This window comes from Triticum aestivum, chromosome 4B, assembly GCF_018294505.1.
Source record: "Triticum aestivum cultivar Chinese Spring chromosome 4B, IWGSC CS RefSeq v2.1, whole genome shotgun sequence".
Classification (NCBI taxonomy): domain Eukaryota; kingdom Viridiplantae; phylum Streptophyta; class Magnoliopsida; order Poales; family Poaceae; genus Triticum; species Triticum aestivum.
This window is the reverse complement of record NC_057804.1, coordinates 301,346,804-301,361,500: the sequence shown is the minus strand read 5'-3', so window position 1 is coordinate 301,361,500 and position 14,697 is coordinate 301,346,804. Positions and strand designations below refer to the sequence as shown.

The 14,697-nt window shown below is 42.2% G+C and overlaps 1 protein-coding gene across 1 annotated transcript; it reads left to right on the top strand.

Moving 5' to 3' along the window:
- LOC123090085 (uncharacterized) lies at nucleotides 1–5,526 on the top strand. Its single transcript, XM_044511548.1, has 4 exons — nucleotides 1–3,604; nucleotides 3,688–4,327; nucleotides 4,390–4,518; nucleotides 4,609–5,526. The coding sequence occupies exons 1-4, from the start codon at nucleotides 3,123–3,125 to the stop codon at nucleotides 5,524–5,526; spliced, it is 2,169 nt and encodes a 722-aa protein (XP_044367483.1). The 5' UTR covers nucleotides 1–3,122.
- Nucleotides 5,527–14,697: the final 9,171 nt, after the last annotated feature.

Genomic DNA, 14,697 nt, shown 5'->3' with positions numbered 1-14,697 from the left:
TTTGGTTAAATACTCCCTTTTATAGTTACCGCTTGGATAGGATACATGGAGTTCATATTCTATCAGATTTTATCCCTGAGTAATTTGGTCCTAAAGATGTCAGGTTTAAGAATGTGCCACTTTAATGTCTGTTGTGCGGCCTCGGTTACACATAATTTGTTCCTAAAGATGTCATTTCAGAATGTGCCACTTTAATGTCTGTTGTGCGGCCTCTGTTACACATAATTGCACTTTTGTCCTTATGTCTTCGATTTTGCTTTCAGAGGTTCTTAGTGCTAGAAATATTATTGTTCCGGATTTTAGCTGTACTACTCATGCCACTCTTTTTTTCTTGCTTTGTAGCTGAAGGATTAGTGAGACTGTTTGGGCTGAATTCTGATTTTGTAGCACTTATTCCATGTGAGGCAGGTAGCATATTGATATCGTCCAGAAATAATAGTGTCATCTCAACTTCTAAATAAGAATCTAGCAGATGTGCCTACTGGTTTATGATGGCACCATAAATAATAGTGACATCTGTTTTGTATCTTGCTTGTAGTGTCCAGATTTCCAATTTTGTTGCTATATCTTTGGCGGTGAGTTGATATCGATTTATTAGTTCTAGAGACAAAAGAAATTTGAAAGCGTGAATTTTATCTAATCCATGTTGTGCTTCCAACTTTGAAGACTGGAGAAGATGTAATTCTGTTTGACCTCTCTTTCATTAATCCGTTAGGAAATATATATGATGTAGGAGAGTTACACTATCAAATGTTTGGAATACTTCTTCCATGTTGAGATGGGATGCATATAGTTAATGACATGCTTTTGAGTTCATATAGACAGTTCATCATAGAAAATGCACCGCACTGTATTTTCTTTATATATGAATTTAGAATACATCATTACTATTTTATCGATCATTCTTACTGGTTTCTAATCATGATATTTGGCATTCTCTTGCACAAGGATATTGTGGTATGGTAGTTCTTATTTTTTGTGAACCGATTCTATCGTGCTTCTACTTCTATGTGTTTGTTGATGATTGAACGGAGGTTAGATTAGATTATTGCCATGGTAGTTCTCATCTTCTTTATCTGAAGTAGTAAGTTTGTTTGATGTTTTCTAGCTTTCCTTCGATTATGAAAATTCCCAGAGAATGTCCCATTGTCACTTCAAGGAGTAGCAGCTGATATTGGTGCTTCCACCTCCGCGTCATGCCCGGGCCGAACTGCCACACCCCCTGGTTCTCCACATTTTCTCTTTGGTGTTTTATACATTCAGTTATATCCTATCTTATCCAGTATGTCTCATATCTTAGTTGATTTGCATTTTGTACTCTACTTTACAAACATTGCAGAAATATTCTACTAACAACTTATTTTCTACTGTTTGGTTGTTTAAACTAAGAAATTAAATCTGGACCCGTACAAATCTTGAGTAAAATATATGCTAATTAGTTCCTCTTGTTTAATCTATTCTAGGATTGGGCACTACACATAGAGCTAAAAAGTTACATTGCCATTTTAAGTGCAAACAAACAGGTTAGGTGGTGTGTACCTTATTTCAGGATCAACAATCGGTGAATCGGATCTAAGGTTTGAGTTAGTACTGAGCATTGTGTATTCTAGATGGACTAATTGAGTGTGCTAATTGAACCATATTCATGGTGTTAGTCTGAAGTCAGATTATGCGATTCACTCGTATTAATGCCATTACTATTGGTACATTAGATGAATTGGGAGAGTTAAGTTATGGGCTTCTTGCCAATTACATGCCCACAAATTATACGTTGTGACAACTTTTCTCTTTATGACGAGCATGTGATGTCGTAACTTTCCTTTGGAGGACGTGGGGTCATTTTCTGTCTATTAAATATCTGCTTTGTGCTTTTGGAAGTGTCTAGCAGGGCCACAACTTATGAATGTAGTTGCAATAATGCACAAGAACTTCTTGTCATTAGTTAAGAAAATAAACTATAGGTCATTTTAACAACATCATTTCACCTTTTCAGTGTCAGCTAAGGTATTCTAGTTTCTTGAGATGGTTTGACTATTTGAGTTTCCATTGGTTACAGGTGTGTATGTCCCTGATGACATGTTGCCCAAAATCAACATTTGTAGCTTCTTTATATATGGCTTTCTCTCTTTCCATCATGAAGTTTAAGTGATTTATATTCCAAATGGGCTTATTCTTACAATCCATTCCTTGCTAATTTAATTTTTATTTTGCCTTGCTGGTCTTGAATTTATACTTTTAATTTATTTCTGTGTGCTATGCTTCTTTGACTACATGTAATCCTCTTCTGTCCTTGGTTCAGATCAAATGTGGAGTCCACTTCTTTCCTTGGTTCAGATCAAATGTGGAGATGATGTTTTTTGTTCCGCTATGACTATTATTTTCACCTTGGTGACAGTCTCACAAATCCTCTTTCCTTTCTTTTGTTGATGTCTTGCCTCCTGTGTACTGATAGAGGCATATAACAGATGCATGTCTCGGATTAGAGAACTATGATTGTCCATCTATTTTATATTTTTCATTTACCTCTTACGAGTAGTTTCCCTAAGTAGAAAAAATTCATTTTTCAGCCATATTGCTTTATTATCCTTTTTTGTGGGAACAATACGAAGCCACACTATGGTGTGCTCTGTTCCCAATTTTACAAACTGGCAAGTTGCTGCTTGATTTTGTTTCTTTCAGATTTTTGTGTGCCTTTCTCCGTTAGAATGTTTCTCCTCAACGACCATATCGATATGGCTGGCGTTTGCAACTGTGATTTTGGTTGAACTGTGCATGATCATCCCTCTATTCAAATTGTTGCTTCTCAAGGATATTTGCAAGAGAAAATTGCTTCTATACCATCGACAACCTCAGCAATGGCTCATTTGCCATCCAACAAAGCTCCGGTGCTTATATACCAGACACGAACAAATTCTATTGCTTTTTTGCCATTGCCGTTAGTCTGCCGTTAGATAGTGTCCGTTTTCCTTGTTAGATTTCCCACAAATTCCAAATTTACCCTTAGTTTAGAAAAAACAACAACTCACGCACGCACCCGACCCTCCCCATCCCACGACTCCACGCACCCCCCGACCATCCCCAATCCGCACGCGCAACGCAACGCCGGCCTCCAGCGAGCCGCAATGGAGGAACCCCCGTCGGCGCCACCACAACCCCCACCGCCACTCCCCCACCCCCCTTCGGTGCCGCATCATGGTGGAATCATCGCTGGCGCTTCCCCAGGTCTCTCGCCCACCGCATCTCTGATGCTATCTAGGCGGCGCTTCATGGCGGAACCGCCGCCAGCGCTTCCCCAGCCCTTGTCGCACGGCCCCATTGCCGCCGCGCCTGTACCACCGCGTCTCACCACGTCTTTGATGGCCAACACATGGGGCCCAGCAGCACCAACCTCTCCGAGTGGCCATGTCGCCCAGAACCCTAGCATTGGGGATTCCGGCGAGGTGGAGAGTGGGGCAGTGGCACCGACGGCCGAGGCCCTCCGCAAGATCAACTCCTTTGTGGGCGCACTTGCAGCAGCCCATCTGCCCCAGAATTCCATGCCCGACGAGGAGGACGGCATAGCTGATGAATGTGGCTCGACCTCTCTCTCTGCTATTTGCGCTAGGTAATTTCTCGGGCTCCCTATCCCTTTTTGCTGCAATTTTTGGTAGTAGAATGCACAATTGACATGGTTTGCATCATCCACAGGATGATCCAGTCTTGTAGCTATACAGTAGAGGTGAAGGTTTGTGGCAGTGGAACCAAAATCACTGGGGATTCGATATTTAGTTGGCAGATTATTGAGGGTAGTAGGACAAGTATGAAGGATTTGCTGGCTTGTATTGCCGGAAATTTTGCTTTATGCTCAGAGGATAATATATTTCTTGAGTACTTTGATTCCATTAGTGGCAAAAATATCTCTGTGTCAAATGATGAAGAATGCATGAAAATGTTTGCCTGTTTTGATCATAATAGAAGTGGCCATTTGATCATCAAATATTCCGAGAGAAGTGATAATGTTGATGTTCCATGTACTCCTTCGAACCAAACACCATCTATAGCACTGCCTAGTCAACCAAGTAGCGTCATTGATGAAGCTAGTGTATGCCTAACAGATACATATCTTGACAATCCGCATGAAGAATATGAACATGTTGGTGTAGATGAGGAGGACCAGTACTCAATTGGCAGTGTTGGTTCCGATAGTGATGATGAGGTCAAAGAAAAAGATATACCAAATAATGATTATGTTGAGGATAGCAGTGATGATGAGGAATGGGTTGCAGAAGATGCTAGACCGGATGCTATTCCAGAAAATGCTTATGACAAAGAAAACCCGCCAATGCATGTTGCGCAAAGTACCCCAACATTGAAGAGTTTAGGTTGGCAATTGCTACATATGTTGTAAAGAAAGAGTTCGAATTCAAGGTTGAAAAAAGTGAACCTACTCGATTCAGGGCTTATTGTCGCCGGGCAAAGAAGATGGATTGTAAATGGAGAATTCATGTTGGGAGGTTGGATGACCAAGAAACTATGGAGGTGTGTTAGTCGCATAATTTTGTTGAGTGATCTTTTGTTATAAAATGGAGTTGACTGACACTAGTTTTTTCCATTGTTTATTTAATGCAGGTCAAAGTTCATGTGCAGGAGCACACTTGTTCTAGCGCAAAGAAGAAAAAGAAGCAGAAAAATGCTTCAAAGGCATGGGTGTGTGAGAAAGTCATGGACTGGGTGAAAGAAGATCCTAGTGTTCGGCCGATGGAGTTACGGAGGAGGCTACATGACAAGTACAAGATCAACGTCCAATACATGAAAGTATTCCGTGGCAAAGGGCTAGCAATGGCTAAGTTGTTTGGTAACTGGGATGATTCTTTTGACAAGCTATATGCTTGGAAAGCTGAGGTTGAGAAGAGGTCTCCTGGAAGCATAGTTGCGATTGACCACATGGAGTATGATCAGAAAAAATATTTCATACGGATGTGTGTTGGGCTGAAGCCTTTGTGCGATGGATTCTTGGCTGGCTGCACACCTTACTTGGCGATAGATAGCACTCATTTGACAGGCAAGTATAGAGGCCAATTAGCTACTGCTTGTGCCATTGATGGGCACAATTGGTTGTATCCTGTAGTCTATGGAGTTATTGACTCAGAAACTACTGAAAGTTGGGTGTGGTTTTTGGAGAAGCTTCGTGATGCTATTGGCTCTCCCCCTGGTCTAGCTATATGTTCAGATGCGGGAAAAGGGATTGACACTGCAATCGAACAGGTCTTTGGGTATGCAGAACATAGAGAATGCATGCGACATTTGGTTGTGAACTTCAAGAAAAAGTTTCATGGTAAAGTTTTTGATGATCATTTGTGGCCGGCTGCTTATTCATGGACTCCTCGAGGGTTTGACTATCACATGGCAGACATAGAGGAGAAAAAGGCTGCTGCAATAGCATATTTAAACAAGTACCACAGCAGGCTATGGTCAAGGAGCAAATATTCAACCTCCTCAAAAGTGGATTATGTGACAAATAATTTGGCCGAGTGTTTCAACAACTAGATCCGCAAGCACAAAGGTCTCATGTTGTTTCAGCTCATGGACAAGATCAGGAGAAAGATTACTGTCAAGTTTGAGAAGAGGAGAAGGGTAGCTAGAAAATTTCAAGGTCGACGTATACTTCCAAGTGTCATGAAGGAGTTGAATGACATAAGCAGGGGGCTGGACATTGAATATGAGAGAATAGATGACATGATTGCAGAGGTGAGTGAGAGTGTTGCACTAGGTGGCAAGTGCCACGTCACTGATCTAGCAAATAGGACATGCACATGCAGGGCATTTCAAGTCTCTGGGAAGCCTTGCAAACATGCAATTAGCTTTATTACTGGAATTAGGGGGGTCACAATAGAAGACTTCGTTGATGATTGTTACAGCGTTGCCAAGTTCGTTGCAGCTTATGCTCCTATTCTTCCTGGCCTAACTGACATGTCTCATTGGCCTAGTGTGAACAAAGAATTCTTCTTGAATCCCCCAATCCTTAGGAGGGCCCCTGGAGGCCAAAGGTGCAGAGGCACAAAAGTGGTGCTGAGAATAGCAAGGCAAAGGGAAAGAAAGGCCATCACCAGTGTTCAATTTGCAAAGCTTATGGACATAGATGGCAAAGCTGCAAAGATGCTGCTCCTGAAGCACTAGAAGCCTATGCAGAAGTAGCAAAGCAACAAAGGTACTTGCTATATCAATATGAGATTTCTGTTCCACCTTACTCTTGTCTTACTTAAGCTAATATATGAAACTCATGCAGGGACAAAAGAAAGAAAAAAACCCATTACAAAAGCTATTTGTACAACATCAGATCAAGCAAATGATGGTACACTACCTCTGCTTCCATGTCCAAGAGAAAATGAAACTGCACTAGCTCTACTTTCATGTTCAAGTGATGCAATTGAAGACGATGTTGCCAAGTCGACATCATCGAAGACTACTAAATCTAGAAGGTATGAAAACTGCACCAAATTTACTTATATTCTGGAGATCTCTATATTCTGTGAGTGTACCATAGTATGTAATCAAAAAAATTGATGCAGATCAAAGGTCATATCTGCTGCGCCTAACAGCCCCGCAATGGGCACTCAAAGCAAGAAGAGAGCTGCACCTAACAGCCAAGCAATGGCCAGTCGAAGCAAAAAAAAGTTGAAACTGTGAAATTCTCTAAAATCTCGCATATTATTTATGTATTGCACCTCCTCATTTGCATGCTATTTTATTTAGAGACTTGCTTGTGTGAACAACATATTTTGGTTGTGGTATTTTGGTTCTGGATGATGTTAACTTGGTATTGATTGTGTAAGATTTAATATGTTGCTTGCTGAATCTCTTCTAAATGGTGTGGATTTTCTTGAGTATTACTCTGTTGCTCGAAATATTTGTATGCTGGAATTGTTAGATAGTCACTATATATTTGCTGGAATGTTGAAAATAGAGGGGGACTGCTGTCAAAATTTTTTTGGACATGTTTCACAGTTTGCTTATTTGCCATTGAGGGCAGAATAATCATTTTGGCCACTTACCGGTGTGAGATAACGCTAGACTAACTGCTAGTGGTATATAAGCAATAGAATTTGTTCGTGTCTGGTATATAAGCACTGGAGCTTTGTTGGATGGCAAATCAGCCATTGTTGAGATTGTCGATGGTATAGAAGCAATTTTCTCTATTTGCAAACCTATCAACTCAAGCAAACTACGATTCAAATTTCGTGAAATGCAAGTATTTCTTCTGTAATGGTAAAATAGGAAGAATGCTTAACTAGGATGCTTCAAGGAGGTTTCCTGCTTATCACCCATATGAAACCTAACATATGATTTTTTATTTACAATAATATATATGCATTTTCCTATAGATATTGGGGAAGTAAACTTTTGGTGCTTTAGAAACAACCCTGCACATATATATCAGGTGACGTATTGGCTTGCAGGTATGCTCCGGCTAGGTTGTTTCTTCTCTTCCTTAGGCTATGGTTGCAACCTTTGGCTGCTATGTTGGTTTTGATGTATTTGCTTTTTTATAAGCTTATAGTTTGAAAAACTATATACAATGATTCCTAATTTGATGCCAATAGCTCGTGTGAGCATCCACAGTGATGGGTTCTTGTGCGGATTATCAGAGGCAGCAGCACCGTCGTGGAGTACATGTACATCAATCTCGACGGTGCCGGCAGCAACGACACAAGGTGGGCGATTTGACCAGCGCAACATTCTTGTAATAAAGATTTATTCCTTACAATCCAAAGCCTCTCCTTAAAAGGTCCATGACCATGATGATCTTTCCCTCGCTTAGTTCAGTGATATATTGTTTTGCTTCTACTTTTGCCTTTTTCACTCAACTACATTTTACTCAAAATGACCATAGATAATGTTTTTTACATCTTGACCAGATTTGAGGAGCTGTGCGCAGTTCTGAAAAAATTAAGTTGTGCTTGGTGACATGCCTCATTTCTGTGGTTGAATATTTGGTAATTAGATACTATAATTTCCTTTACTGGGTACATGTGAATATTAGTTCGCACAATTCATTTGGTAACTAAAACTTTTAATCAGAACTCCATTTTATGATATAGTGTTACCATTTTGTCCCTTGCTGTGGAAAGCCACCAGCTTCAGGGAGTGCCAGGCTTCCACACAGCCAGAACAGACGCCACCTTTGGCAGGGAGCGTGAGGATTTGGCTTGTCGATACGAGTGATAGCAGCGCCATCTGCAGATTCCACAGATTCGAGCTGTAGCGGAAGCTGCCAGGCTGCCGAGATGAAGATGGAGCCGCTGCGGCGCTGCGCCTCCAAGCTGTCGGGCCGCCAAGATGCAGTTGGAGCCGCAGTGCCTCCGAGCTGCAGTGGGAGCCACTCCCCCGTCAAGCTACAGCATGATCCGCTGTGAAGATGGAGCCTAGCGTGAGCCGCCTCCACCAGGTCCTTTCTCGGGTATAGTGGGGAGAGGAAGAGGATGAACTGGTCGATGGAATCAAGGCTAACAGTCCACCACGTGGTTATCTCCGGCGTTATATGTCCAGACTCCAGAGTGTGGTTTTTTGCCACAATGGCACGGTTGTAAATTTATCTTTGGTGCTAATTTGTACTTTATGTAACTGGTATAATCTTTATTGTTTCATCAAATTTATTCCCACTTATCTTAATACAAGAGCATATACAACCACAAGTATCAAAATCCTTCTCTAAAGGTCCACAGACATGTTCGAATGTGTCCGCAAACAGTGATTGATTAACACTCAAAAATTGTTTCCACAATCGGATACCCCATTTGCAAATCATCAAATTCGTGCAATTACATGTAACGTAAAACAATTCTAAATTTTCGCCGGTGACCGTCATTATTGTTTCGGTAGTGTCCATGTCCAACAGCTGGTTGTGCTCCTCAATTGGAGCTTTTCAATTCCATTTTTGAGATTAAGGTGAGGGTTTAAGACCCCTCATAACAATTTTTTCCTTTTATGGCTGGGTGGAGAGGAAGTGCGGCCACAGCGTTCGGCCACCAGACAGATCGCACCACCTCCAGTGAGGCAGTGGCGACGCGCCTTGCACCGGATCCATGCGTCATTTGGGTGGACGCAATGGATTCCCGCTAGATGGAGTCCGAGCAATGTTGGGCAGACTCTTGCCGAGATCGGCGAAGCACAATGCGAACAACCATCTCCTCCTAGAGGCCGCGCGGGACGAGTTTCCAGTCAACTGATCAAGATGCATTGGACTTAGATCCGCTATCCGCCATGCCGGAGATCGCCTGAAGGGAGTTTGGGGTGGAGGGGAAGTAGAGAGGGTGCGGTGGAATGGAGTGGAGTGGAATGCAGTTAGCGTTTTGTCCAGAGTACAGGCTGGTTGAATATATGTGGGATCGGGTTCGCCCCGGTGGGTGGGCAGGATACGACGTGGCAGACGCATTCCCATATTCTCCCAGGATATGGACTGGATATGGAGGTTGCCGTCTAGTCTAGGCATTTGAGCCGTATTTGACATGTTCGGTTGGATGACAGTTTTGCACCCGGGTAGTGGCCAGGCAGCCCGCTCAGATGTTTGGGCGGATATGTAGGGTCCGGTTGTAGATGCTCTAATGCAGGGTCGTCCTCTTTGAAGTCCTCCAGTTTGCCAGAAATACAGTAAACCACGGGGAAGGAGATTATGATAGAGTTTTGTATTTAGCATAGAGGCAGTGTAGTAGTTTCACATGGTGAAAATAGGGATAAAAATATGAAAATCATTAAAGTAACTAAAAGGGGCATATTATCTATAGGAAAAGGAAAAAGCATGGAAAATCATCTAACCTAATGTAAAGAGGGGCAAATTATCAAGTGTCCAAATAAAGCGTGAACCAACCTGTGATTGGATGGTTAGAGGGGGGGGGGGGTTCGGTGACCCCCCTCACCACCAACGACCAAGTGGTCGACGGTGGAGGGGGGCCGCCGATAGACGATGCCTGAAGGATTGGCTCTCTTGGCGCGGCTAGAGTTTCTGGTTGCTTGCCTCATAGGAAAGCTAGGCTTAGTTCATAGGCACGAAAAATGTTAATCTTTTCAAAAAAAATCATGATCGATTCCTTTGAGCTGGTGAGTCCAGCGCCCCTGCAAGTACATGTGTGACGCCCCTGATTCAATAGGTCTTTTGTTTGTTTATGTTGTCCTCTATTTGCTATTGCAAACTCTTACCATGATCTCCTTATCTACTCATCATATGCGAACTGCTGTGTCGCAAGCATAATAAGCCATACGAGTATATTCATCGCCCATGCAAAGTAAGCTCAATCCAAAAGTTCAAAGGCAATAAATACATCTAAAGCCAGGAAAGTTTATTCTCCATGGTAAGAGCTACATTACTCTTCTCATTCCAACAACTCTCACAACAACTTCTAAAAGATATAGCTTTATACAATTTAACATAGGTGAGCCTTGCATCCATTACTTAGATGAGTTTAGTCGCCACATTGTGTGGGGCAACACAGTTAAGCTCTATGACCATATGTTCATAGAATGCAAAAGATCATCCGCAGCACCACCACGCCTGATTGCTACTATGTGTGCCACATGACAGAAACATTTGCAACAGACGACAAAATAATGGTAATCCTTTGCAATTGCCCTGTCCAATTTCATACATTAGCATGGTATAAAATGATATAGTAACTAATCTTTACTGTTATTTTCAATACTTTAGCATTTCATTTTCTACGGGTTCCCTTCTCCCACACATGGATGCTGACCGTGGTGAACTGCCAATCACTACTGGAGATGGAACTACCATTGTCACAACCCGCTTTATCAATGGTGTTGACAAAAGGGCCATCATCACTAAAGGCTGGAGCAACTTCTTCCGTCAGGCACACATGAACAAAGGGCAATCATATGCTTTCACCATCAAATGCACTTCCAAGGGACTGTGCTTGATCGTCTACTCAATATAAGCAAACTGCAAAAGCCCCTTGTTATATAACTTAATATTAGTATAAATGTCTACCAAGACTTTTGTGTTTATCATACTTTTGGATCTTATGTAATCCCCTAAGACCATCCCGTCCATTTAGCTATCGGTTATTTGCTGCTTAGACTGTTGTATGGTATGCTTTTGAAACAATCATGATAAATGAAATATATGTTTTCGTCTTCAACTGCACGTCCAAAGGCCTCTGCATGATTGTCTATCCAATCTAAACAGATCACAAGAATCCTTTGCTACATGAGTTAGTGCATCATTTTTGATCTTACGTAAAACAAACCATGACAATCATGTGCGTATGACTATCGCTTGCTTGCTGCATATAGTATCATGAGCTATGCTTTTCGAACAACAATATGTTAATGCACGCTCTTCTAATACTTGGCTTACACTCGGCCTTTGCGCCATTGGCGCAACGGGTCATCTAGTATGATGAAAAGAGACCCGGGGGCCGTAGGTTTCACTAGTGGCTTCTCTCGAGGAAAATAGCAAACGGTGGGAAAACAATTACTGTCGGGGAATTGATAGAACTTCAAATAATTATGATGATATCCAGGCAATGATCATTATATAGGCATCACGTCCAAGATTAGTAGACCGACTCCTACCTGCATCTACTACTATTACTCCACACATCGACCGCTATCCAGCATGCATCTAGTGTATTAAGTTCATGAGAAAACGGAGTAATGTAATAAGAACGATGACATGATGTAGATGAGATCCGTTTATCTATTGCGGCAGATATAGATCTCATCTTGTTCTCCTTAGTAGCAATGATACATATGTGTCGGTTCCCTTTCTGTCACTGGGATCAAGTACCGTAAGATCGAACCCACTACAAAGCACCTCTTCCATTGCAAGATAAATAGAATAAGTTGGACAAACAAAAGCCAAATATTGGAGAAGAAATACGAGGCTATAAGAAATCATGCATATAAGAGATCAAAGAAGACTAAAATAACTTTCGTGGATAAAAACATAGATCTGATCATAAACTCAAAGTTCATCGGATCCCAACAAACACACCGCCAAAAGACTTATATCATATGGATCTCCAAGAGACCATTGTATTGATAATCAAGAGAGAAAGAGAGAGGAAGCCACCTAGCTACTAACCACGGACCCGTAGGTCTACAAAAAACTACTCATGCATAATCTGATAAGCGCAAATGGAAGTGGTGAACCCCTGTGTGATGGTGTCTAGATTGGATCTGGTGGTTCTGGACTCTGCGGCGGCTGGATGAATATTTCATCGCCTCCCCAAGGATTTCTGGAATATTGGGGTATTTATAGAGCAAAGAGGCGGACTCCCCCCAGGTGCCACCAGGTCCCCACTTCTTCCTTTTGGTTCATAAAAAATCATCGTGAAGTTGCGTGGCATTTGAACTCCGTCTGATATTGATTTCCTGCGATGTAAAAAACATGGAGAAAACAACAACTGGCACTTGGCACTATGTCAATATGTTGGTACCAAAAAATGATATAAAATGTCTATAAAATGATTGTAAAACATCCAAGAATGATAATATAACAGCATGGAACAATCAGAAATTATAGATACGTTGGAGACGTATCAGGGAGCGGATGGGTGTTCGGTCTCTCCAGACGACCTATCCCTTCCTTGAGGGGGGCGATCGGGCTGTCTGCTTGTGTATATCTTCGTGGTGTGGGTGCAAGGGCCTCATCATTTAATTGCGGCAGTAGTTTCCGCTTTGGTAGCTTTTTGTTTGCTGTTGGTAGTCGTACCCCTCTTCGGCTGCCAGGACTTTTGTCCATCTATCATTAAGGATGTTTTGCTCAGCCTTCAACTTTTGTTGCTTCATCTTCAAGCTTTGCACGGTGGCTATGTGTGGCACCCCGGCTCAGAGAGACCGGAACACCCCGTATTCCAGCATAGAGATAAGTCTTCTGGAATACGACACTGCTTTGCATAGAACATATCAACTCTTTATTACAATCGATATGGATATAAGTGTTCCGACATAACAGGGGGTTACATCGGCATGACGACGTTACGTCTGCCATGGTTGCTCTATGCAAGCAGATAAACAACTCAAAGAAGCGGAATAACTACTAGCAGTGGAACAATGAACAATGACGAGGATGGACTCCACTCCGCAGGAACTCTGGCTGGAACGCTTAGCCTAGCTCGCAAACTCGGGATCCACGACAATTAAGCAACAAACAAAGCATGACCTGCAAACTGGCATGGCATGCCATGTCAGTACATTGAATGTACTTGCAAGATCACAACAACCAAGAACAATCAATACAAACAACAACATGGCATTTACATTTTCGCACTGATGAGCATGATACAACTAGAACAACATGGCATGTACAAGATGAACATGATACCGCTAGGACATTATCAGCATGGCATGAACATATGATTCGAGACATGAATAATGATGGTACTAGCATGCAACATGTTTAAAATAACATGGACCAACTTACTTTGTTCAGGGGTTACCTCGTAACCACCCTAGATATGCCACTCTTACTTACCAGCATGGTCACGAGATCACTTCAATCATTATCAATAATACCATCGGGATCTTCACAAGATCACCTCATTAGTATCAAGAATACCGTTGGGATCCTCACAAGATCACCTCATCATTATCAAGAATACCATTGTGACCCTCGCATGACCACGTAAAGATCAACCAACTTCTTTCCTCGTCAAACCAGGGTTGTTATTAAGTCAGGTTATTATTATTGTTGACTCATAGCGTGACCTACTACGAACTTGCGTCCCTGACCGAGGACGCGGCTATCGATAGATTATACACAGTCTGCAGAGGTTAGCACACTGTACCCACACCACAGAACTCATTGCCTCGTACTCCCATTCGGGTGAACCAACGGCGTTCTGACAGAACCAATCTATTGCCATGACACTCTCCCGACCACTCCGACCAACTCCCCTTTGGGCTAAGTCATGGGTGACCCCGATGTCACCTCGTGACACCCAATGGACACCATCGTGGCAAAACGAACGGTCCCAAACGAGCACATGGTACCAAAACAACTACGGACCCACAAGGCTTATGTCCGCCTACCTGATCAGGGTAGCGCGTGCCCATAACCTTCCCTAGTTGGAGGCACTGATGAGAGGCATGACAATAAACTGAGAATGAGTCTCCCCATAAGAGGCAAGTGTGGTTGCACTTTGGTACGCTCGATACGGTGGCACTATGACCCAGCCAAGATGTGTTCAAGTTCGACTAAAGTCCGGTTAAACTTGAAACGAGGAACCGCTAAGTCATAACAGAATAACATGATGGAAGAACAATGCATATGATCATGAAATCAACATGAGCATGGATGGATACCAAAACCATTTAGAACGTTCATCTTAACATCAATAACAATAAAGCATTTACTCTACCGGATGCAAATGAACATGGCATAACGATGATCTCGAATAGCACAAGTATAACAAAGCATAGCACTAATATGAACATCGTATGACCACTATCATCGGGAAAATAACTACCAGGATAGAACGTGATAATAATATTAGCAAGCAAGCATGTAACCAACTAGATGAAAATAATCATGTCATAAGAACAAGCATGGATCCATAAGCATATAAAGCATTCATGGAAATATTAACATGCACATCTTATTTAAATATTCAACTTGAAAACCATGGCTACCGCAAAATCATCATGCAAGTGGCTGTTGTGGCTTGCCTGGGGATGAAGAATACTTCGGGAAGAAGTGTGGAC

Coding starts and splice junctions, on each gene's coding strand:
- LOC123090085 (XM_044511548.1), top strand. CDS start 3,123: ATGGAGGAACCCCCGTCGGCGCCACCACAACCCCCACCGCCACTCCCC. Junction 4,328..4,389: donor AAGAAAACCCGCCAATGCAT/GTTGCGCAAAGT, acceptor TATGTTGTAAAG/AAAGAGTTCGAATTCAAGGT. Junction 4,519..4,608: donor ATGACCAAGAAACTATGGAG/GTGTGTTAGTCG, acceptor TATTTAATGCAG/GTCAAAGTTCATGTGCAGGA.